The sequence below is a fragment of the Vanacampus margaritifer genome, chromosome 14, assembly GCF_051991255.1.
Source record: "Vanacampus margaritifer isolate UIUO_Vmar chromosome 14, RoL_Vmar_1.0, whole genome shotgun sequence".
Classification (NCBI taxonomy): domain Eukaryota; kingdom Metazoa; phylum Chordata; class Actinopteri; order Syngnathiformes; family Syngnathidae; genus Vanacampus; species Vanacampus margaritifer.
Genome location: NC_135445.1, coordinates 1989648 through 2014376, shown reverse-complemented (window position 1 = coordinate 2014376; position 24729 = coordinate 1989648). Strand labels below are relative to the sequence as shown.

At 40.6% G+C, this 24729-nt stretch overlaps 2 protein-coding genes across 7 annotated transcripts in view; both read left to right on the top strand.

The window, feature by feature from the left end:
• Window positions 1-381: 381 nt before the first annotated feature.
• On the top strand, window positions 382-5739 carry dck (deoxycytidine kinase). 4 transcript variants are annotated; one of them, XM_077542480.1, is made up of 8 exons: window positions 382-662; window positions 895-967; window positions 1142-1257; window positions 2709-2905; window positions 3436-3583; window positions 3719-3834; window positions 4593-4692; window positions 5106-5739. In XM_077542480.1, the coding sequence occupies exons 1-8, from the start codon at window positions 564-566 to the stop codon at window positions 5130-5132; spliced, it is 876 nt and encodes a 291-aa protein (XP_077398606.1). In that variant the 5' UTR covers window positions 382-563; the 3' UTR covers window positions 5133-5739. The 4 variants fall into 4 exon arrangements, with proteins under 4 accessions (XP_077398606.1, XP_077398607.1, XP_077398608.1 ...); XM_077542481.1 differs by having other exon boundaries at window positions 385-662; window positions 2712-2905; XM_077542482.1 differs by having other exon boundaries at window positions 385-967.
• Window positions 5740-6570: 831 nt separating this feature from the next.
• LOC144033992 (electrogenic sodium bicarbonate cotransporter 1-like) overlaps window positions 6571-24729 on the top strand; it is a 29166-nt gene continuing 11007 nt past the window's right edge. Inside the window, exons 1-16 of one of the 3 annotated variants that reach the window (XM_077542477.1) lie at window positions 6571-6863; window positions 9469-9542; window positions 10079-10255; window positions 13245-13377; window positions 14500-14660; window positions 14755-14934; window positions 16183-16278; window positions 17658-17734; window positions 18780-18937; window positions 19002-19089; window positions 20344-20498; window positions 21511-21627; window positions 21727-21901; window positions 22738-22871; window positions 23477-23739; window positions 24447-24499. In XM_077542477.1, coding sequence (XP_077398603.1) covers window positions 6847-6863; window positions 9469-9542; window positions 10079-10255; window positions 13245-13377; window positions 14500-14660; window positions 14755-14934; window positions 16183-16278; window positions 17658-17734; window positions 18780-18937; window positions 19002-19089; window positions 20344-20498; window positions 21511-21627; window positions 21727-21901; window positions 22738-22871; window positions 23477-23739; window positions 24447-24499 — 2058 coding nt within the window. In that variant the 5' untranslated portion in view covers window positions 6571-6846. The remainder of the gene's footprint in view (window positions 6864-9468; window positions 9543-10078; window positions 10256-13244; window positions 13378-14499; window positions 14661-14754; window positions 14935-16182; window positions 16279-17657; window positions 17735-18779; window positions 18938-19001; window positions 19090-20343; window positions 20499-21510; window positions 21628-21726; window positions 21902-22737; window positions 22872-23476; window positions 23740-24446; window positions 24500-24729) is intronic. The other 2 variants (XM_077542478.1, XM_077542479.1) reach the window with 2 other exon arrangements.

Genomic DNA, 24729 nt, shown 5'->3' with positions numbered 1-24729 from the left:
GCAAGACATGCGTTTGTGTTTTATCTCATTGTTCTAGAGTGTTGCAGTTTAAAAGAACTTATCAGTTTTTTATTCAACATTTTCAAACATACACACCAAAATTATGGCTTTTATCATAGTCAACTACAAAATTCAAACAGGAGCCAATATACAATACAATATGAAACAAAATACAATAAAATAAAAATAAAACTTGGTAGAGCTTTTCACATGTATTTGTGGCATTTCTATATTTCTAAGAGTATTCGAAAAAGAAACAAACTCGAAATAGAAAAAAAATGTTTCAACTCAAAATTTTTACATTTGTGTAAAAGTAGTTATGACGACGTTTTGAAATCGGCTTGGGCGGAAGTGACGACACTTTTTTGTCGGAAGAGTGTACTGTACTACTTTTCAAGTATACGTCCGAGGCCGTTACCTTATTGTATCTGCGAATAACAACTGTCAGGCTAGGAAAGTGTACATTATACCATTTTATAATTTACATTGCCGTTTAATCTTTACAACATTTAGCTCTGATGTGACGACACTTCTGGGCGGAAGTGAAGCGAGAACGTCCAAAGATGTTTTGTCGGAGGTGCTGTTTTTCTAGGATGCTCTTCCTCGTTGACAGTTCCCACGTTCTATCTTCGAGTAATTACACCCATTTTAAGCACGGAAAGGTATAAAGTTGTAATAGGATTGGAAATTATGTTATCGATTAAGAATTTAAGGGAATTCGCTTGACAATGATATGCGTATTGACCTATTACTTCCGGGTTGTTGATACAGTTGCTCCCCGCCAAATTTTGACGAACGCCTATTTCCACTCGTTATCTCACTTCCACGCCGCTACGATAGATTTTAACGTCTTTTATCGGTAACCTAAACCTAAACATGTCTTCAACCCCGAAGAGGCCTCGCTCCGATCCCATGAACGACTCGATGGAGAAGAGGATCAAGCGGATTTCCATCGAAGGCAACATTGGTCAGTGCAATTAAATTAAACAAACGTGTTGTTGTTACAGAAGACTTCTCGACACGAATGGGGCCAAGCTCCTCTGCAAAATTAAAACAACGACCAGCACGCGTAGCTCATATTTGTTTGCAAACGGACTTATTGACGTCTTTTTTATTTGTATTTTGGGGGGGGGTATTGCAGCGGCGGGAAAGTCGACCTTCGTCCGCCTTCTGGAGCAAGAGTGCGCTGACTGGGAGGTAGTACCAGAGCCCATCGCCAAGTGGTGCAACGTGCAAACAAGCGGCAACGACTTTGAGGTAGATTGTTCCCCCGCATATTCGCGACTCGTGGATTCACCCGTTTGCTATTTCTTTTTAACCTGTCCGCTGTTACTACCTGAACATTTTACATATTCGTGGTTTTTGTGCAGGTCTGGTGTCAAGTAACTATGTTGGGGTCACCCGAAGAGCTCCTTTTAGACCAAAGTAAAGCCATTTGTGGCAAATCCAGGCAATTACAAACTTTTTAGGGGTGACAGTTACTCATGGATTATCACTATTCCCGGCATGGTCCACTGTAATGTATTTTGTCCAGCCTCCAGAGCCATTTTACAACTGCCAGTTGAAATTTACTGTAATACTGACACACAAAACAAATATAATTTAACAATATAGAGTATAGTTCAGCTCTAAAATGTTCAACCATACCACACCTTTGCTGCATAGCGCTATTTTAGGTGAATTTCGGCCAAATGGATGTTCTAAAGATGGTCAAAAAGAAAACACTGCTGTGTAATTAGATGGACAGAAAACAAACAAAAGAATCCAGGGCTTTTTATTCATTCATTTATTATTATTGATTCCCATACCTCTGGATCATTTCAGATCAAGAAAAAATAGCTCTTTCTATCCAACTTTGAAATATTACTTAGCGTGAACATGGATATGACATGAAATGGACATGGATACGCCATCCATCGGTGCCTGAGCATAACTGGGAGCGTCTTCATCTGTATTTAGAGTGCAGCTGCCATCTGTCCACATTTCCGCTGCACATCGCTGGTCACACACCCCATTCAACATTCCATCTGCAATCGCGAAATGAGCCTCACTTAAAACACGCGCACTTTATCAGACTTTGTATATAATTTCCAATACTATTATTATTATTATTATGTTTGAAGTCTTTTTACCCACAAATAATGACAGCTTTACAGATTCCGGGTCTTCTATGCGTTAAATCTAACATTAATAAACATTTAGATTAATGTATTCATAAATACAATATAAATAAAATTACAAATAATTTAAAAATACATTTTATTGATAACTTCTTCAATGCCAGCCATTTTCAGAAAAGACAATAATTTTGAGGTAACCTAAATTATAAAAGCATAAAATATAAAAAATATATATATACTCCTTGTTAATCGTTTGTTTGCGCTTTTAGATTCTTGAAGAGTTTTTATCCAACCACCATAAGACTAGAAGCTAAATAGAAAATGAAAGGGACAAGTGCAATATATAATGAGTTTAAACTCTCCCTAAAGTGCAAATTGTATTGTTATTTTGAATTCAAGGTTTTATTTTTTATTCTTATTTTTTTATTTACTGTATAGTTTATTTTTTTATTATTCTGTGTTTTTATTTCAGGCTGAGCATTTTTTTGACATTTCGTTCGGTGACACATCTGGGATGTTATATTTTGAATGACATTAAATCTGAGTCTGATAAAATAAAATACTACAATTAAGTGTGCCTCCGCCCAGCAGGAGCTGACGTCATCGCAGCGTAGCGGCGGCAACGTGCTGAAGATGATGTACGACAAGCCGGAGCGTTGGGCGTACACCTTCCAGAGCTACGCCTGCATCAGCCGCGTGCGCGCCCAGATCCGCTCGGCCAACGGGAAGCTGCGGGAGGCCGAGAACCCCGTGCAGTTTTTTGAGCGCTCCATTTACAGCGACAGGTATGACGTAGTACCTGTAAAGTTCAAGTTTTGTCAGTGATGCGCCAATTCTTTGAAATAAAGAATTAAAATCGTAAGAATATTGTTTTCCATACAGAGTAATTCAGTGTAGAAATAATGTGGTGATGTCTAATTAGGTTCAGTTCATTTACCCTTTAAAAAAAAAAACACGCACAAAAACGCAATGTGTACCACAACAGCATACCTGCAGTTGTAAACACAGAAGTTAACGTATCGATGTTAGCTGGCAGGTTAGCCAGTAAACTCTTCACTCTCATTCACTGACACCCATATCACTCACCAGACCAGGTCCCACCTTTTAAAGCTACACACACACACACAGTCACAGAAACTACATTGAAACATGAGGATGGTGACCCCAAGTGGACAGAAACAATATCTGCGCCTCATATCAATAAAAAATACATTTGTATCCGATGAATGGATTTGAAAATATGGTGGGTATTCTAAAAATATTTGAGAGCTCAATCCATATTATTAACTACAAGCGATACCTACTGTCTTGTCAGGTACATCTTTGCCGCCAACCTCTACGAGAACGAGTGCCTGAACGACACTGAGTGGTCCGTCTACCAGGACTGGCACAGCTGGCTGCACAGCCAGTTTGCCCAGCACATCGAGCTGGACGGTATCATCTACCTGAGGGTGCCCCCGGAGGTACGTTGCAACAAGCCCCTTTCCTCACTTTTCGTTTCAGAATCACAATCATCTTTATTGGACAAGAAATGAGTACATCTGCAGCAGTTGGAGTCACTTTTTTCTCCCCCCCCCCCCCTTTTTCTGCACGTGTAGAAGTGCATGGAGAGGCTGCACCTGCGCGGCCGTGAGGAAGAGCAGGAAATCCCTTTGGAGTATCTGGACAAGCTCCACGTCAAACACGAGAGCTGGCTGCAGCACAAGACCATGACGTGAGACCCCATTCTACACCCGCACACCCTTTCCAACCCCCCCCTTCCCCGTCCGACATGTTTACGAGGGGGCTCAAGCTCGCCTCGTGCGCTCACGTTTGCGCCTGCCAGAGAAAGAGCGCCTTTCATGAAACCCGAGGGAGGATTGGAAGAGATCCCATGTGATCTGGCGCTACATGTGTGCGTTCTTGAGTGTGTGTACACAGTCAGTGTGAGTACTGTGTATGTCTATATATATATATATATATATATATATATATATATATATATATATATATATTTATTTATTTGTATATATATTTATTTATATTTATTTATATATTTAGTTATTTATTTATACTGTGTATATATATATATATATATATATATATATATATATGTGTGTGTGTCTGTATTTATATTTATATTATCTACTCAACTGTCCGTGAAGTTCTGGGAAAAAGTTAGTTTATTTCCCCCAAATTGCTAGCACATAAATCTGTGAAAAAACAACTTCATTTACATGAACACATAAGGTGCAGAGTTTCCAAGGTTGACAGTGTCTCTTATAAAGTTAACTGTAAATTTAAATAAATAGTTCCCTGAAGGTAACACAGTTTTAAATTTATCTATTATCGGACGACATATAATTTTTTTTTAAAAAGCAGATACCGATATTTGTCAAAATGCTGAATCTTAACACCAATAATCTGTTTATCCCTATAAACTGTACAGTAATTTGTCGGTCTAAGCCGACTCTAACCCTTCTGGTCGCGCAGGATGGACTTTGCGTACCTGTCCAATGTGCCGGTGCTGACGCTGGACGCCACAGATGAGTTCAAAGGCAACGAGAGCAAGAGTGCCGACATGATGGAGAAGGTACGAGGAGGTGATGACAAAATTTGGAGTCACGGTTCGTTTATCCAAATAAAGCTGGCCTTAAAATAAAAATGTTCACAAAAATTATTTTTGCGATTAGAATGCATTTTCGCCCCTTTGCACGTGTAAAAGGAAAATGCCGCTGATGTTTTTACAAAAGTGGGAACAAAAACAGAAAATAGAGCTTGTTGATGATAATGCCTTGGTCATTCAATTTTTCTAAAAGCAAAAGGGGGAGACACTGATTAAAATCAAAAATCTCGTCACATCAACGCTCTCACTGAGTGACACGCCCCACATGTGGTGCTTTTGTCGATGACCACACACACATGTTCACACACATTTTGCCCCATATGAATGACAGTGTGTATGCAGAGGATTCAATCCAACTGAAAATCCAAACTGTGTTCCAGGTGAAAGAGTTCCTGAGCACCTTATGAGAAACCGCAGGCGGGGCAAGAGGGGAAAGGAAAAAGGTGCCATTACTGTATTTGTATTTTTTTTCCTTCTTTTTTTTTTTTAAAAAACAATGAAATGCCGTTACTGTGGCATTTTTTTTTAACCACTTGTGTGTACTATTTATATTAGTGTTTGTGTGGCTTATAGACTGATATAAACTTCTACGTGTGAAATAAAACCTTCCATTGGTTTCCTATGAAGAGAAAGACACAGGATTTAAATACGGCAAAACATTTTTAATATTGGGGGAATGGCCTTTCAATTGTAAAAAGTGAATAAACGTGACAAAGTAAGAAGTGAACAAAAAAATAGGGACATTTGTGTTTTATATTTAACATGTTACATTATATACAATTTTTTTTTTTACAACTTTAATATATATGAATGCTAGCCAAGTTGTCCTCAGAATACAAGGACTAATAGTTGCAGCTCAATGTTGTGTTTAAGGTTTGACAAAAAAAAGGTTTTAATAAGATTTCTGTGTACTGCGTTGCAGAAATAACTTCCTTGGCAGATGTATTAAAAATGTTGTTTCAGTGATTAAAAACCGAGTCCAGCAGATGGCGCCAGTCATCCTGACAAAGCTGATTTTAATTGACTTTTTGAAATGTCTTCAATAATTGTGTATATATACACGATATAAGGCACAAATAAAGTAAACGACAATACAATCCCTTCTTGAAACACAATGTTATATTTTTATATTGTAAATTTGAATTTATGAATTTAAATTTGACCTGAAATTTAAAGATTTATTTTCCATTTTGTACTACGTTATCCAATAAAACACGACCACAATGTAAACAATTTGAAAAATGCTCCCAATTGTTTGGAATGAATTTTGAGATGTCTTAACTGACTATCTTTATATTGTACTTGGTAAAAAAATATTTATTAGTGACAAATAAAATCTGGAGAATGTAAGCAGTTTGTGCATCATGATTTCGTCCATCTTGCTGTTCTTTCTGGTGTGTGCGCCTTGGCCACTTGGGGGCAGTCTAATGAAGATGCTCACTTTTCGATAATTCTTTGTTGAGGGAAAAGAATATGCCTGTGAGTATACTGTAATTGTGTACATGTGTTGATTTCAAATAGCTATCAATTGCTTAAAGGTTTATAATGGTGCGAAACAGTTTGTATTTGTTTGCCTTTTAATGGAGTTTTGCATTGTTTGTTAGCATTAAGCTAAATTGACTTTCCTGAGGCCAAGCTATTCGTTGGGCCATTGAAGAACATTTTGTAATGCGTGTTAAAACGCTTAAAATGCCCGTTTTTTTTTCGTTGCTTGAAATTGACTAGTAAATTTGTATTTATTATTATAATACAAACCGTTTTAAATATTGACAGAGGTGTGCGTGTGTGTGTCTGCGCATGTGCGTGAAAAGGTGGGGGAGTAACTCAAGGGAGCCGCCCCCATCTGACTGACGTCACTGAGAAGGAGGGATGGCACTTAAATGTGTCCAAAGGAGACACCACCAGCCGCGAGAACACGCGGGCGACACTTTTTGTGTGTGTGTGCGTGTGGTCCTCCGCCGACCACGATGACACCTGGACGCCACCTGTGAGACACTCCCTCAACCCGACCGACCACCGCCAACTCACCGGCTCGGACGCGCGTCCCAGCCACTGCAGCTCGGTTACACGTCGGCTCGTCGTCCGCCTCCACCCAAGTCAGAAGTAGAAGAAGACACGACCATGAGTTCGGAGAAGAAGTAAGTTCGCCGAAACATTTTGGGAAAAAAAGTTTACCGTCCTCCAACTTTTTACGTTTTAGACGTGTTCGTAATATTGAATGATGACATGGACTTAAAGGAGTCGCTAATCGGTTTTGCGATGAGCTGTCAGCGTGTATTAAGGCGCGGGAGAGACGGGGGCGCGCGCGCACGACGTCCGGGGCGCGCCCCCCGGAGGGAGACGGAGAAATGGTTGGGTTGGGGGAAGTGAGCGGGGGGCACGTTTTGTCAGTTTCTACCACGTGTTGCCTCTTCACAAATTGTTCATTGTGTGTTCTATTAAAAGCAGTTGTGTAGTAGTAAAGGTAAAGGGCTAGATGTTAACTAGTATAGTCTTATAATCTACTAGTAGCAATTTGTCAACTAGCACAGTTCACCTTAAATTGTGTTTTACTATTCAATATCCTTGATATCCAGCTCAAGGTTCATGTGCTTGTGTGCTCTTTGTCCTCATTAGTAAAACAGGCCAGAAAACTGGTAGAATGACTAGAGTGCACTCGTAGAACGATTGTCTGTTTTGTTTTAGTTTTTTTAAACTACTGTACGACATTCATGCTCACTAGTTGGACAACATGTTACTCATGAGGTGAAACTGCATTAGCTATCTGAAAGATACAGTACTAGTACTAGCCTACTAGTGAAACACTAGATATTAACAAGTGGATTTTATTCAATATTCAACCAAAGCTGAATATTGAATAAAAAAAACATTTGAGCATTTATGATATCGTTATCCAGGTTACTAATATGCTTTTTCCTCCTTAGTAAGATAATTCAGCACACAAAGCTTTTCCCACTACTGCTGCTACTTTTGGTCTACTAGTACACAGTTAAACTTTTGCTACGGAGTTGCTGTAGCCTGTAGGGCCTTGACTTGTTATACACTAGTAGTACCCTAACTGCAAACTAAACTGCAAGTATTATATAAGTCGATTGCCAGCTTAAGGTACAGCTACGAGTAGTTTTTCTCCTCTCTAGTAAGACAACTTTGGCATAGTAGCAGGGCCAACTACATGTTACTAGTGAGGCGAAACTGTGCACTAGTTTACTACTGCGTGCTACCAGTGGCATTATAAAATTCTACTTGTTAACATTTGACTACTAGTCAAGGTAGTATGTAAGTATGGCTCTCACTGTAATGCATTTGTGAACTGAATATCTCTCAGGCAGTGTCAATGAAAAAGTGAAGTCAAGGGATATTATCTGGTGGGCGGTGTTGGTCGGCGTCACGCCATCTCTGATCCCTGAGCAGATGACGATGATGATGATCCGGACTCTAACGAGGAAGAGGTCACAGAGTATTAAGATAAGATCAAAGGAAGATTTGCGCACTCTCGATGGATCTTATCTGTGTTATGCTTTCGTGCGCAAAAAAAAAAAAAAAAGTGTGTGCGACTGATTGTGAGAAAGGAGTGCACGTGATTTGAGAGTGTTACATGTGAGATGTGTGTGAATGTAAGAGTGGCTTAGTGTGAGAGGTGTGTTTATGTGAGAGGATCCAAAAAGAGAGGCGTGAGCTTGAGTGAAAACATAGTGTGTGAGAGGAGTGTCTCTGGGTGTTTTAAATGAAAGAGTATGAGGGGTAAGTGTGTAAATGAGAGGTAATGTCTATATGAGAGTTTGTGTGACCGAGAGTGTCTCAATCAGTGAGTGTAATGAGAGAGAGGTAGGTGTGTGTGTGTGTTTTCCCGTGTGTAACTGCGTGTTTTTCCGCATATGAGCGTGTTTTTCCACGTTCGCGTGTTTCCGTCCCGTTCCGGTAATTCTGGCCAATCCACCACCAGAACTTTGCTGTCTTCTTAAGGCTGCAACCTGAGCCTCTTGCTGGCCCTCAGGGTCCTGCACTTTCTCTGAGGGCCAATTCAGGGGGTGGAAGTGTCACATCATCACTCGTATATTTGTGACTTGATGGTGATAACTGCCACAAGTTGCTATACCAAGGCAAGAAAGCTTCTTAAAATGCACGGAAGGTTCCACCCTGAATTCAGCATCCTGAGGCCATACACAAAGCGGAACGAGAGGGGCCGAGGACTAGTGAACGTCACAGGCACCATCCAGGAGGAAACAACAGGCCTCCGAGAATGCGTCAAGAAAATGGCCTGCAGGGACGACCGGCATAGTGAATGCCTTAGGCAACTAAAGCCCACTAAGGAGAAGGAGCCAGATGGGCTGAGAAGGAGCCAGATGGGCTGTCATGGAAAGACAAGCCCCTGCATGGCATGTACCTCTGACAAATTGAAGTGACTGAAAACATAACCGTGGCTGGAAAAGGTTGGACTGAAAAAGACAGCACAGAGGCACTAATCATGGCAGCACAAGAATTAGTATGTTTTGATTATTTAGTTGTCATTAAGGAACTACTGGACCACCATAGTCACTGGCAATATTTTCATTTAAAATTTGTTATTTATCTACATAACATATAAAAATATGTTCCCAAGTTATTTAATACTTAATACTACAATAATTGAACACATTTAATTCCATTGTTCTTTTCACTTTTAGCCAAATAAGGCAACCGATTTTCAAACTGGGACATTATACCCACTTCGCACATAACAACAAGCATGTTTTTCTTTTGCAGAGTGGAGGATGAGGCCATCCTGGACCGAGGGGCGTGTTTTGTCAAGCACGTGTGTGACGAAGAGGAAGTGGAAGGTGAGCAGTCGCCTGTTTCTTTTCTCCACACCCACACCAGGAAGTTTGTTGTGTCATGCGTACGCTTGGCAACTTGACCTTGTTGTCGCTCAGGTGAAAACAAAATGGAAAGTCCCACTGCCGAAACGTTGCTGAGGAGGAATTATTGTCTACATGTAGTTTAGTTTAGTGACCGCGTGGTAGCCTAGTGGTTAGCTTGTCTGCCTCACAGTTGTGAAGTTCGAATTTGAACGTCGCTAAAACGGTTTCGATTAATTGATCACAAATTGTCCATAAGTGTCCAGTCTGCTCGCTCAGTTCCACATGGTCAGAACAAGTAGCAACAAGAATTCTATGATGAGTAGAAAAAGTAAAAAAAAAAAAAAAAAGGGTCAAGAAGCCATTTTGGTTTGAAGCGGCCATTTTAGGGTTATTGTGGCACTTTCTTGTTGGTTACAAATTTCTCCACGTAGCTTCGCTGGTCTTCATCGCATGTTTAAAAATCAAATTTTAAATTGACGCCCCACACAAAGTGTTTTCTCTTGTTGTTTCGGCAGGTCACCACACAGTGTACATCGGCGTGCACGTTCCCAAGAGCTACCACCGCCGCAGACGCCACCGCCGCAAGTCCAGCCACAAGGAGAAGCGCGAGCGCGCCGAACCCAGCGCGGAGTGTTACAAGTCGGACGGCGAAAACGCGGACGACACCGCCGCCAGTCTCCTCAAGCCGCTCAGTGAGTCGCACTTTTGTCGCTTAGCTCTTTGACTGCCAAAAACGTTAAATAACGTTTAGTAAAATCCTATGGAGGAGTGCCAAAGACGTTAAAAGACGTTTGTTTCAAAACAGAGGTGAAACTAACCATTTTCTGTTGTTGATTACTGAAGAACGGAATAAGGTAGAAACAAACTTTTTTTTTTCTGATGAAAGATGAGAGTCCAATCTTTCATTTGGTAGTATGTGTGTTTCCATAGTCCAAACACAACATTTTCTGTGGACCTTGAAAGATCAGTCAAAATGCTTAAAATCGGCTGGCACCCACGGCAACCCGTTTCTGAAAACGTCTGGCAGTCAAAGAGTTAACTCGTTAGCAAACAATTGGTACTTTTTGGAGATGCTAGGGACAGGTAACTTAAGTAATTGATCCCGTCCATTGCCTATATCGGTGGTATTAAAAAAAAAATCTCTGACCGTAAGAAATCGCAAGAGCTCCCAACTTTGTCAAGAGGGCGCCAAATGTCGTGAGTCTTTGTGGACGCTTTGTGTGACGACACCGGCATTAATCTGAGATTGACAAAATATGGATACATTTTTTTTGTGTGTGTTGTTATTTACCATATAAAGTGGCTTGTTTTTTTTTACAGGAAATGACCGTGTGATGTTCTGAAGTCAAAAGCTGAATTGATAGTCAGTGCCATGGTTATTAGCGAACAGCCGTGATAGCATCTCCATGGCAGGAAGTTGTATAATTTTGTGCCACAGGATGCTTAAAACACTTTAATTTTTTTGCCGTCTTAGTTTTCCTGGGGTCGTGCCCTTTTATGATTACCCCTTTCTTTTTGAAAGCGACCTCCGTTTTTTAATTATTTATTAACGGCCATTGGACCTGCTTCATGAGATTGCAATTGAACTGATAAGTGTTGACTTTGTGCGCTCAACAAGAAGACTCTTTGTGGTTTTATGTCGCCTTATCTTCATCTAAAGCCCCCCCTGCCTTACCGGGTCTTGTCTCTGGTTTGGTACCTTGAAAGGTTCTTTTGTTCTCCTAACACAAGGAAACACACCTGTATCTTGGAACAGGCTCCAATTGTTACCTTTTTAGTCCCTTGGAATCTTGTATCTTAAGTAACATAAACGGAGTCCTGCTGTATCTTTTTTTGTTTCTGACATTGGTGCTGTGTTTTACCGCTAAATTAAGGTCAAGTGTCGCAAATTGGGATTAGAAGCTCCATTTGGAGCCTCTTGCGACTCCTCTGTTGTGTAATTTCCCCTGCAGAGTCGCTCCTTGGGCTAATCCTCGCGGTGCCGTGTCATTGAGCGAGTTTGCGCCTGAGCTCTAATCAATGAGCGCGAGGACCAAAGCCGGTGGCACGTGACCGAGACTCTTAGTCAACCGTCGGTATGACAGGAGACGCGAGTGACGCGCCCTCCTGGCGTCAGACCACACACACACACGACTTCTTAGAAGGAAGTAAACATTCGGCAGTTCTTCGGCGCAAAGGGCGTGTCAAACAAAAGTAGCGAGTGTCCTGTCGCCCGGCTCGTGAAAATAGCTGATTGGTGGATTCTAATGTGATCTTGGGTTGCAATCACTGAAGTACAGTCAAACTGTCATTTTGTTCTCTTAGCAAGAACCACATTCATTTGACACTATTTGTATCCATACTTCTGTGTGAATGTGAGGGTGGGGGTGGGGGGGGGGGTAGCAAGGTTAACTCTCTGTAAGTACAGTCAAATGTTCTGGCGGAAACGAAACCAGGAAGTGAGCGGCACAGAGCAGAGGACTGTAGCAGCAGTAGCAGCGGAGGAAGAGGAGGTGGTGGAGGGTTGTCAAAGTTATGCACAGGTTCTCCTTCATCATTTCATTTATCGCACACTCGGGATGTCCATTATCGGATTAAGTGCCATATCACGTGGAAATGGATGTTGCTAACTTGCTATGACAATAAAAAAAAATCTTGAATCCGAACCCCCTGATCCTACCGCCCAAAACTCAGATTACTGCTTCCTCACTTTAACCCCCAATATTACTCCTATACCACCTGCTCCTATCACCTTCCCCCCACTAATATTTCTTAGCCCCTTGGATCCTTTTACCTAATCCACTGATGCTTGCACCTAACCTCCCTGACACTACATCTGAAACCTGCTGATCCTACCACCTCGCCCCCAATCCAACCCTTTCAAAGCCCCCCCCTGATACTACCTGCTAACACCTACGCAGGATACTTCCTCTTCGGATCCTACCAAGTTTTCTGCCATACTTCTGCCTAAATCTCAGAACTGCCTAACCACCTGCTTTAATACTATATTCTCAACCCTTAACTCTTTGACTGCCAAAAACGTTAAATAACGTTTAGTAAAATCCTATGGAGGAGTGCCAAAGACGTTAAAAGACGTTTTTGTTTTTTTTAAACAGAGGTGAAACTAACCATTTTCTATTGTTGATTACTGAAAAACGGAATAAGGTAGAAACAAACTTTTTTTTCTGATGAAAGATGAGAGTCCAATCTTTCATTTGGTAGTATGTGTGTTTCCATAGTCCAAACACCCACGGCATCCCTTTTCTGAAAACGTCTGGCAGTCAAAGAGTTAAAGCTACTACCCTAAGACCAGATACTACTTCCTAACCCTCTGATCTGAACACCCAGCCCTGACACTTCCACTTAACTCCCAGATTCTACAATATGACCACCTAGCCACTTGATCCTACTGACTAACACCCGGGTACTACCTAGCTTACTTCCTAACTCCCTGACACAACTTCTTAAAACCCTCTGATCTTTCCTTGTAACCTGATACACGACCTCCCCGATGCTAGCACCAAACCCCCTGAAACAAGGTCTCATGACACCTGCCCCCAAAGATACGACTCATGACTGCGCGGCCACTTGGTGGTCCCGTGCGGAATTCCTCAACGCTCCCCGCCGATACCACATCTCATGATGTCGTCCCGCCACGCATCTGAACCGCAATCAGAATTCCTTGCGTTCCTTGTCTTTTAGTTTCCCCGGCGGAGAGGATCCGCTTCATCCTGGGCGAGGAGGATGACGGGCCCCCTCCCCCGCAGCTCTTCACCGAGCTGGATGAGCTGCTGGCGGTTGACGGGCAGGAGATGGAGTGGAAGGAGACTGCCAGGTAAAGGATCTCCTTGTGCGTTGGTGCGTAGGGTCTCATTTTGAGTTTGGCACCGAGAACCACGAGCAGGGTGGTTACGTAACCCTTAATAAATTATAGTAGCGGGCGGGTGGACTACCGGTCTGCTCTTATCAGATGAATACCGGTAGTACCTGCCCCGTGGGAGCGGGAAGAGGCAGAAACTCCCACTGGTGGTGGGAACTCACATTCTGTACTTGAGAAAGAAGAAGCAGATACTAACAAGTATTGTATTTAAAAAAAAAAACATGACGTACTGATTCAGCTCCATTCAGCCTACTTAACTCTTTGACTGCCAAAAACGTTAAATAACGTTTAGTAAAATCCTATGGAGGAGTGCCAAAGACGTTAAAAGACGTTTGTTTCAAAACAGAGGTGAAACTAACCATTTTCTATTGTTGATTACTGAAGAACGGAATAAGGTAGAAACAAACTTTTTTTTCCTGATAAAAGATGAGAGTCCAATCTTTCATTTGGTAGTATGTGTGTTTCCATAGTCCAAACACATAATTTTCTGTGGACCTTGAAAGATCAGTCAAAATGCTTAAATCGGCTAGCACTGGCGGCATCCCTTTTCTGAAAACGTCTGGCAGTCAAAGAGTTAAGTGTACACATGTTGAGAATCAAATAAGATGCCTCAAATGTTTGACGGCGCAACCTGGGTAGGCGGGATCACAAGCTCCGCAACCGCTGCGCTCTCCTCGTAAGACGGCGTGCGGTGCCGAGTGAAACCCAATGTCCTGCAGGAAACCCAATCCGCCTCAGGGCCTCGGGAGAACGGCCCTATTGTGGCGCTGACATCTGAGGCGGGATTCTCATAAAGAATCCTTGTCACCTGTGTTTACCCGCTCGTCTGCCATGTGACATCATGAATGATCTCCATCCCGGTGACTAGAAAGATCCAGTTTGAATCTTTCTTATATTTTATTTCTTCCTCAACCATGCAATGCCGTTTAAAGCGTGGATGTTTTACAAGCAAGATCCTCATGAGCGCCTTATTAGCCTCAATGCAACGCATACTTTTCTGAAATTGGGATTGTTTCGCCAGGGAACTGTCCTTTTAACTCCCAACATTTTTTTTTGTCCTGCTCCCTGTGCATTCAGATGGATCAAGTTTGAGGAGAAGGTGGAGAAGGGCGGCGAGCGCTGGAGCAAGCCTCACGTGGCCACGCTGTCTCTGCACAGCCTGATGGAGCTCAAGACCTGCATCGAGAAGGGCACCATCTTGCTGGATCTGGAGGCCTCCTCGCTGCCACAAGTCGTCGGTGCGCCACGTTGCGATTGCGCCGCTGCACAACCGACACGGACTTTGCTATTTTTGTATTTCACTTCCCCTTCACTTGTGTGTGCTTACAACAGAGATGGTGACGGACAGCCAGATCGAGAGCGGCCAGCTGAAGGCGGATCTGAAGGAGAGGGTCATGTACACGCTGCTGCGCAAGCATCGCCACCAGACCAAGAAGTCCAACTTGCGCTCGCTCGCCGACATCGGCAAAAGCGTCTCCAGTGCGAGCAGGCTCTTTTCAAGCCAGGAGAATGGTATTCCTAAAGAAAACGTCTGGGTGCTTCCACCCCCTCAAAAAAAAAACCTCTTTGACTAGCCAATGCTCATATACACTAAGAAAAAGTTAAACTTACTTAAGAAGTTAATCGTCAATCGTCTAAATACGGTATTTTGGTTAATATTGTGTTAGTGGAATATGAGTTATGCAGCAAAATCCAGCCGTTTTTTATTCATCTCAGGGGGCGGCCATTTTGACACTTGCTGGCGACTGAAGATGACGTCACAGTTGCTCAGGCAACGACCAATCACAGCTCAGCTGTTTTCTGAAGCCGAGCTGTGATTGGTTGGTCCCTGAGACCTGAGCAGGTGTGATGCAATTTTCACTCGTCAGCGAGTGGCAAAATGGCCGCCCCCCCTGAGATCAACAAAAACGGATAGATTTTTGCTCCATAAATTACAATACATTGACAATAACATTGTCAAGAATTTTTGGGGGATTGACTTCCCCCAGGGATGTGATTTTTCCGCTTTTTTTTATCTCCCCCCCCAAAAAAAAAAAAAAATCCGATTTTTTTTTATTTATTTATTTTTTTAGTAGTTCATTGTGTATGCACATGACTCCGACAGATAACATCTTCTGCTATAACAAAGACATTTGTGGTATGCTCTAATATGAGTTACTTTTCATTTGGTCATGATACAATTATTTGTTCATGAAATTTAAACTCTTCAACATTATTTATGTGTTAACTTAGTAATCACATTAGTTAGATATGATGATATTCTCAGTGATAGTTTTTAAAAGCAAAGGCAGTCCAATGTTTTTGAATGTGACTGATTTTGAGTTGACTAAAACTGCCATTTTATATGGGATAGTTCAATATACATTGAAAATTTATGCTGTTGTTTTGTCTATTTCTTTGTCATGTGAGTGCATTGAAAGTACTTAAAAACACGGAAAACCCATGAGCTCCCCCTTGTCCCCCCACCAGGGCGCTGCCCTGGACCTAGCTGGGTGCCAGCGGCCCCCAGACCCTCGGCTAAATTTTCAGATAATTTCACTTTGGTCAAATCACATCCCTGTTCCCCGTTAAGACTTATTTGCACCAAAAACAAACAAAAATGAGCAGTGGCTAGTTTTTTGGGCCTACTGGCATATCCAACCTAACTTTCAATTCTTCACACTTTATACTAATGACTTCCTTCCCTCATTTCTTTCTGCTTCCCAATTTTCCCTCCTCTTTTGCGGCTCTGCCTTCCTGCCCTCCGTTGGGGTGTTAAAGCTCGCAACCTCACCGAGCACCCGGTGCCTTGTTTGTCCCCGCACGAGCCGGAAGACCCCTGCGATGTCCTGAGGAGCGCCAGCATGGGATACCTCTGTAAGTGAGGTCGTGGAGAATCTCAATCAGGCTTTATAGTCGCTTGAATTATTTCGTAGATTTGTGTGAGTCTTGAAACGTCTGTAAAACGGTCTTGACATTTCTTTTTGTCCCGGATTAACAGTCGGCGAGGATAACTCCAGCCATTAACGCGGCTTAATCCTGTTGCCCAATACCTACCTTTCAACCTTTTATCATCTGAAACTACTGCCTCACCCACTGATAGTCCTGCCTAATGCCCTAATTTAACTCATTCACTGCCATTGACGGCTATAGACGTCAAAAATTCATTTGAACTATTTCTATTAGTTTAACATTTTTTCTCATATGAAAACGTAGTTTTTTTTATTGTATTAGAAGAGATATAAAATGTGTTATTAATTTTGAGTTAACAAGTGAAGTAACGCAAATATTTACAAATACAAATTGCTGCCCCTAATTTTTAATCTTTAAAAAAAAAAAAGAGAAGATATATATATATTTTTTTATTTTAAAAAAAGATTATTAAAAATTAGGGCCATCAGGCGATTACAATTTTTAATCGTAATTAATCTCATGACAAGTTAACTCACGATTAACTCTTTGACTGCCAAAAACGTTAAATAACGTTTAGTAAAATCCTATGGAGGAGTGCCAAAGACGTTAAAAGACGTTTTTTTTTTCAAAACAGAGGTGAAACTAACCATTTTCTATTGTTGATTACTGAAAAACGGAATAAGGTAGAAACAAACTTTTTTTCTAATGAAAGATGAGAGTACAATCTTTCATTTGGTAGTATGTGTGTTTCCATAGTCCAAACACATCATTTTCTGTGGACCTTGAAAGATCAGTCAAAAATGCTTAAATCGGCTGGCACCCACGGCATCCCTTTTCTGAAAACGTCTGGCAGTCAAAGAGTTAACAGTCACTACCGACTCTAGACCACTTTGGCCATGACACTGACAATTAGGAGGAATTAGAAGTCATGAGATTTGTATTCATCTTTGACAGTTTCCAGTCTTCCGAGAAGACAAGATTTTTTGGAGTGTGGGAATCTTAGCCCAATCAACCAGAACTGATGCACCTGTCGAGCTTTATCTCTAATCCCGACTGTTTACCGAAATTTAACAACGTTCCTGAGCTAATTGAAAGCATTACTCGGAATTTGCCGAGCCAGCTGACGTGTAAGATGAGTGGCCACGGCATGAATGAGCGGGCGCCTGGCGTCCATCCCAAGAGGCTTTAATCCTCGCTGCATTTAGCCCAGGTTTCTGGCTGCGCTCATCCACTTTGCCGCTGCCTCTTTCTCGGTTCCATCCAGGGATTTGGTTTCTCTTAATGCGCCGCCAAAAAGGGGCTTTGTCGGTATCCTAACAGTCGCCTTCGTGGCCTCTCCGCAGGTAGTCCCACCACGGCCCATCGCAACCTAACCTCCAACAGCCTGAGCGACTTCTCGGACAAGCCGGAGAAGGATCAGGTAATGTGTGCCACCAAGCCCAACCAAGTTGTTGTTTTTTCTCAACTCATTCAAACCCAAAAATATGAAAATATGTTTAATACTTTGTTCATCACTCCTCAAAACGTATCTATACAAGTTTTTTATGTTGTCGTTTTTATGTAAGAAAGAGCATACAGAAGACTTTGATGCGGCTTCTGACATGAATAGGTGGCTTAAAGCAATGGTAGTTATTACAAAAAAACGTCCAGCAGGTGGCAACACAGTATAAGAGATCAGCCAGGGTCATGTTGCAACAAGCTCTTTTTGACAAGTGTTTTCACCAGGAATGGGAATATTGATGAAACTTAGCTAGATTCTAATGCTAATTGCATGGAAACGGATACAAATACACTCTTTTTTTTTTTTTCCTGATGGAAGAAGACACTAATCTTTATTTTGGTCAATTCCATGTTTTTATAGCAATAGAACACAATATTCTGTGGGCCTTGCAAAAAAATCAGTCAAAATCCAGTATAACAGTCGGGAGCGAAGGGAGTTGCTTCAGTGAAAATGGCCGGGAGTGAATGTGTTAATAATAACAGTGCCAAACTTGCTTATCTTAAAAAACTATGATCCCAAATCAGACCAGGACCTAAAATGAGTCTTCTTCATAGTGGTCCTGAGTTTCCATTTCCAACTCTTTAGCGCCGACCATCTCTCGAGGTCGCCAAGCTTCTCATTTGTTGCTGTGAGACTCCCAAACAATCATAGATAAAAACCTGCAGGCCGACGGGCTCTCAGCTCTGTGCAACAATAAACTCACTGTCTGTCTCACAACATTTCCTTCTCGGAACGGCCAGCAGATTCATCTGCTTTTCACATGTCAAGGCCTGGCTTCTCTGGAGGATCAAAAATGGCTTAAAAAAAAAAAAGTGAAAATAATAACGGATACAAAAAATAGGATTCAAGAATTATATATATAAAAAAAAAAAAAAGAAGTAAGGGCGGCACAAGTGAGTGTCAGGGGTTAAACTTAACTGAACTTGCTTGATCTCACTCCAATCCATCATCTGCTTGCTCCCAGCTGAAAAACAAGTTCATGAAGAAGCTCCCCCGCGACGCCGAAGCGTCCAACGTGCTGGTGGGCGAGGTGGACTTCCTGGAGGCGCCGTTCGTGGCGTTTGTCCGCCTGCAGCATGCCGTCATGCTGGGAGCGCTCACCGAGGTTCCGGTGCCCACCAGGTACAAACCTTATGGCCCTAGCGCTAGAATGCTAATGCTAATTGCTAACTGTGTTCTGCGACAGGTTCCTCTTTGTGCTGCTCGGCCCGAAAGGAAAAGCAAAGTCTTACCACGAGATCGGAAGAGCCATCGCCACACTGATGTCAGATGAGGTGTGTTCTCAATGTACATTTAGCGATTAACTAAATGCTAAGCTAGCTAAAATAGGTTAAAAAAAATCAATTCATTGTTAACCTTAGGCCTCTGATGCATGCTGAATGACTGTTGACATTATTTTAATGTAGCAATTTATTTATTTTTTTGTTGGCATAAAATTTCATAATCCCAAATGTCTTGCAATTTTTTTCTACAGTCGTAATTTTAAATAGTATACATTTCAATACTTTTTGGGGAAATACAGTTTCTTTTAAAAACAAACGGTATACCCAAATAATTAAAAGCTCAGATTTTGTTGTATATTACCAGAATCTTTTTGAGAAATACAATTTTTCATTTAATGACAATAAAATATTTAACTTTGAATGCTATTTTGGAGAAATCGAGTTATTGACAAATTAAACAATTGTGCTTTTGATGAAACATATTTAATATTGAAATAATTAGGATTTAATACCTTTTAGATAAATTTCTTGTTCCGAATTACTTTTTTTTCCCAATGTCACACATTTAATATTTGTAAATTTAATTAGTTCAGTAGGTTTCGTGCATTTAAATATATCGGGTTTATATTTTGGCAAATTAAACCTTTCAATATTTTTTTACTTGGATATAAATTATACAACAGTACTATATAAAATATGTATTTAATATTAAAAAAATATATATATATCTTTGAATCCTTTTATTGTTTCAATAATCAACAGACATTTTTCAGACAAATTTGTGTAGCATAAAAAAATGTTTAAGAGAATAAATTCAATACATTTTTGAGAAATGAATTTCCTTTTTATGTAATGCATTCATGATATTTAAAAAAAAATCAACAATTCAGTACTTTTTTTTTTTTAAAGATCAATATTTTTAAGAAATGTATTTGACGTATATATATTTAAGCACTCTCTTTTCAAAAATGCTAAAAAAATAATGTCATTGTGCCATACTTAACCATGCAATGTAAACGTACTTGGCCGTGTCAGTGTCCTGTCAGGAATGTTGCGTTCCCATGTCGGCCTTTGCACTTCCCAGAATGCACCCTATGTCAACATGGCAGCACAGGAAGCGCTTTTCCAGGATTTCCTCATGTTAAACCTTACCCCCCCCAGAGGCACGTTGAAAATCTTGATTGCACGTGTGTGCTCGGCCCCCACCCCTTCCTGGACCACTGGCGTGACACACCGAGTGACACATTTACAGCCATGTTCTTTCCCCAGTCATGGAAATGCGCGCGTTTGTTTGTCCTCCGCCAGGTGTTCCACGACATCGCCTACAAGGCCAAGCACCGGCAAGACCTGCTGGCCGGCATCGACGAGTTCCTGGACGAAGTCATCGTGCTGCCCCCCGGCGAGTGGGACCCCGACATCAGGATAGAACCGCCAAAGACGCTGCCGTCCGCAGACAAGAGGTGAGCACTTTTTTTTGCAAGGGGAGAAGGGGGGGAATTGACACCCGCCAAAACTGGACCAATATCTTAAATACAGATTACATATGTAAAAAAGTTAAATACAAGTGTATTGTTAAATAAGTGCACTGTACTTAAAATAAAAAAAATTTTGAATTTGATTTTTTTTTTTAAACATCTGTCACTAGAATCACGTAACGCACAGTTTGTACATTTAATTTAGTGACGAACAGTAAATACACTAGTACGGAAGTGGGAAAAAAAAACCTGAAAATGTAAAAAAATTACACAAGAAAACAAAGCTCTTCCAAAAAATTAGTCAGAAAAACAGGATTTTTTTCCCCCAAGTGAATGCAATACGCTTCTGTAATATGCTCTTAAAACATATTAATATGATTATAAGCTTTTACAACATTACCGGTACCTTTTAAAACAAATTGCTTGCAGATGATTTGGTTTTGAAAATGATGCACGGTTGCATAATAGAATTAGAAAAATATTAATTTCAATACTTTTCGGAGAGATTACACTTATTTCTTTTAAATAGTGAATTGCATTACTTTTTGTGAAGAAAGCACAACTGCAGTTTTGAGATTTAAAAAATGGTCTAATAAAATGGAATTTGGGAGAAATTTTATATTGTTATGAAATTCAGTTATTTGGGGGAATTGTATTTAAAAAAAAAAAAATTTGATTTAGATTTAAAAAATCTATTTTAGTTTTCAAAAACAAAATATTTTTTTAAACATTATGACAAGTGACCTAAATTCAATATTTAAATGAAATGTTACATTTCTGTGTTTTTTGGACATGTCTTTATTTTTTTACATTTTTGTGAAATCTCAGCACTTTTGGATGAATTATGTTGATTTAATATTTTTAAAATAATTATGATACACTTTGTTTTTAGGCAACTACCTTTTTAATTGATATTTCCAAAATGATCACTTTTGGTATTTTTCTTCATTTTCTGCCTTATTTTTTGAATTAAAAAATAAATGCGTGTGGTCCCCAGAAAGAACCAGTATGCCGGCCTGGAGCCCCCGCCAATGAATGGCGATGCCCCCCATGATGCGGGTCCAGGCGGGGGTGGAGGTCACCAGGTTGGTGAGGAACTGCAGTGCACCAGAAAGTAAAACAAACTTCTTTTTTAAAAATTAAATCTATAAGTTTCCAGTGTGGTGAGCGAGAGCTAAAGCGAGTTTTTTTTTTTTTTGTGGGGGGGCATCAGGTTCTGCGGTGGCCTGGTGCTGGACGTGAAGCGCAAATTGCCGTTCTTTGCCAGCGATTTCTATGACGCACTGCACATCCAGTCGCTGTCCACCATCTTGTTCATCTACTTGGGCACGGTCACCAACGCCATCACCTTCGGGGGGCTGCTGGGGGATGCCACGGAAAACATGCAGGTACAACATAAACGCTCTTACGGGACACACGCACACACACACACGCACACACTTGCAGTCGTGTGGCATCCTCTTGCTTGTGGCGAGCCGCGCCATGTGGGATTTGAGCTCGCCGTAAATAACCGCCGATCCAGATTACTTGCTAGCTTCGTCATGGCTGTGCATTTCCACTGACCTCTACACGCACGCACACGCAACACACTTTCAGTGAATAGAGGGAATCCCCGACCTGACGTAACCTCCCGCCCTCTTCCCACACAAACACACACACACACACACACACTCAAGAGGCATTGATCTATAGTCAAATATTGTTCTTCTTTCTTAGTGGAAGCTGACACATTCGTAACACAAACAGGCCTGTCCTGATTGGCCGGCCCAGCAACATCGTGTGTGTGCGTGTGTGTACACGTACAGTATGTGGGAATATAGAACTTCCTGCTGAATGAATTCACAGAGTTTGCGTTTTTCTAAAAATAAATAAATAAATGGAATAATGTGTTTTTGGTACTATATTTTTTTATTTCATTGTTCATAATAAAAAAAAAATTCTGGAGAATAATATATATTATATTATAATATAATATATATTATATATATATATATATATTTTTTTTAATAATAGTAATAATAATAATAATGTATTGTATATGAGAGAAAATACTGAATGTCTACTGCAAAAAAAATATATTGCAAGTTGTAAAACTGAGTTTTTAAAAATTAGATTTTATTTTTGCATGTATTATTTCTCCCCAACGGACCTAAATGTGTGTTTTGAAATACCGTATTGATGAAAACCAAACCAAATAAACAATATTATGTGTAATGCGTGACAGGGTGTGTTGGAGAGCTTCTTGGGCACGGCTCTGACGGGCTCCGTGTTCTGCCTGCTGGCGGGTCAGCCCCTCACCATCCTCAGCAGCACCGGACCCGTTCTGGTCTTCGAGCGGCTCCTCTTCAACTTCAGCAAGTCAGTTGTCACGTATACTGTACATACATATATATGTGTGTATGTAAACAATCATTTTTTGTAAATTGAAAAGTGAAATTGTAATACTTTTTGGAGACAAAAAAAAAAAGACTTTTTGCAGAGCTGAAATTTTAATTTAAGTTTTAGTCCTGGGTAAAAAATCAGTGCTTAAAGGTGCATTTAAAAATATATATGTATATTTTCTGTATCAGTACTTTTGAAACTTTAATCGAATTAATCTAAAATGTTGAATTTTAGTACACTTTGTTTCCTACTAAAATGGATGAAGTTTTGCAAAAATCGAAATAAGTACAAATCATTTCCATACTAACTGGAAATCTGTTTGTTAAAATGTACTGTAAAAAATATTTTCTAAGAATTTAATTTGAAATATAATTACGTTAAAATATGTTTTAAGAAAATATATATATACACTGTATATTGGTAATATGAAAATAAGTAACAATTATGATTGCAATATTTTTTTAAGAGTCACATACTGAATGAAAAAAACCCAAATACTTCATAATAGACAAACAGGAAATGAAAATGTGCAAATAGTTTGTGCCGACATCAATTGATTGTGGCTGGTGTGCCGCGAGCAGGGACAACGGCTTCGACTACCTGGAGTTCCGGCTGTGGATCGGCTTGTGGTCGGCCATCTTCTGCCTGATGCTGGTGGCGACCGACGCCAGCTTCCTGGTGCAGTACTTCACGCGCTTCACCGAGGAAGGCTTCTCGGCGCTCATCAGCTTCATCTTCATCTACGACGCCTTCAAGAAGATGATCAAGTTGGCGCACCACAACCCCATCAACGCCAACTTCCGAGCCGACCTCGTCACGCAGTACGACTGCACCTGCGAGCCCGGTCAGTACAAAAACTGCATCGGGGCGAGCTTAACTCTTTGACTGCCAAAAACGTTAAATAACGTTTAGTAAAATCCTATGGAGGAGTGCCAAAGACGTTAAAAGACGTTTGTTTCAAAACAGAGGTGAAACTAACCATTTTCTATTGTGGATTACTGAAAAACGGAATAAGGTAGAAACAAACTTTTTTTTTTCTGATGAAAGATGAGAGTCCAATCTTTTTTTTCGTAGTATGTGTGTTTCCATAGTCCAAACACATAATTTTCTATGGACCTTGAAAGATCAGTCAAAATGCTTAAAATCGGCTGGCACCCGCGGCATCCCTTTTCTGAAAACGTCTGGCAGTCAAAGAGTTAACGTTCGCGATACCATTTACTCCACTGACATGATTCATTCCAATTACAATACGATGCAATGCACTCTGGTTTTGAGGGAACGAGGAAAAGAAGGAATGAAGTGGGGAAAAAAATTATATCAAATGTAGATTTCGGGATAGAAGTGTCATTTAATTTGTAAATTGAATATACCGTTTATATCACAAGAACTTAACGTCTTGAGCTTGCATCCCACTCGGGCTTTGTACGACGGGGCAGAGAAGATAAGACGTGATACTAGCTGATGTTAGCCTGTCGATACTAGCGAGCTCTCCGTCTTATCGTCACTGGCCTGATTTTTGTTACTGTTGTTTTGTTTTTTTTCCCCTCCAAGGCAACACCACGGATCTCTTTGAAGCCGCCGCCTGGACAAACAGTTCCGACCTGGTTTGTGCCCCCTCCCCCCTTATTATGGAGGACCAAAACTGCCAAAATTAAAAAGAAATAAATGACTAAAAGTGAAAATAAAAAAATATAATTAAATTTAATTATATATATATATATATATATATATATATTTTTTTTAATATAGTTTTTATTTCCATTTTAATTAAAAAATTTTTTTTTAATTTTCGAATTATATATTTTTTTATATCCCATTTTATTTTCACTTTAAG

Coding starts and splice junctions, on each gene's coding strand:
- dck (XM_077542480.1), top strand. CDS start 564: ATGTTTTGTCGGAGGTGCTGTTTTTCTAGGATGCTCTTCCTCGTTGAC. Junction 968..1,141: donor TTCCATCGAAGGCAACATTG/GTCAGTGCAATT, acceptor GGGGTATTGCAG/CGGCGGGAAAGTCGACCTTC. Junction 3,835..4,592: donor CTGCAGCACAAGACCATGAC/GTGAGACCCCAT, acceptor CTGGTCGCGCAG/GATGGACTTTGCGTACCTGT.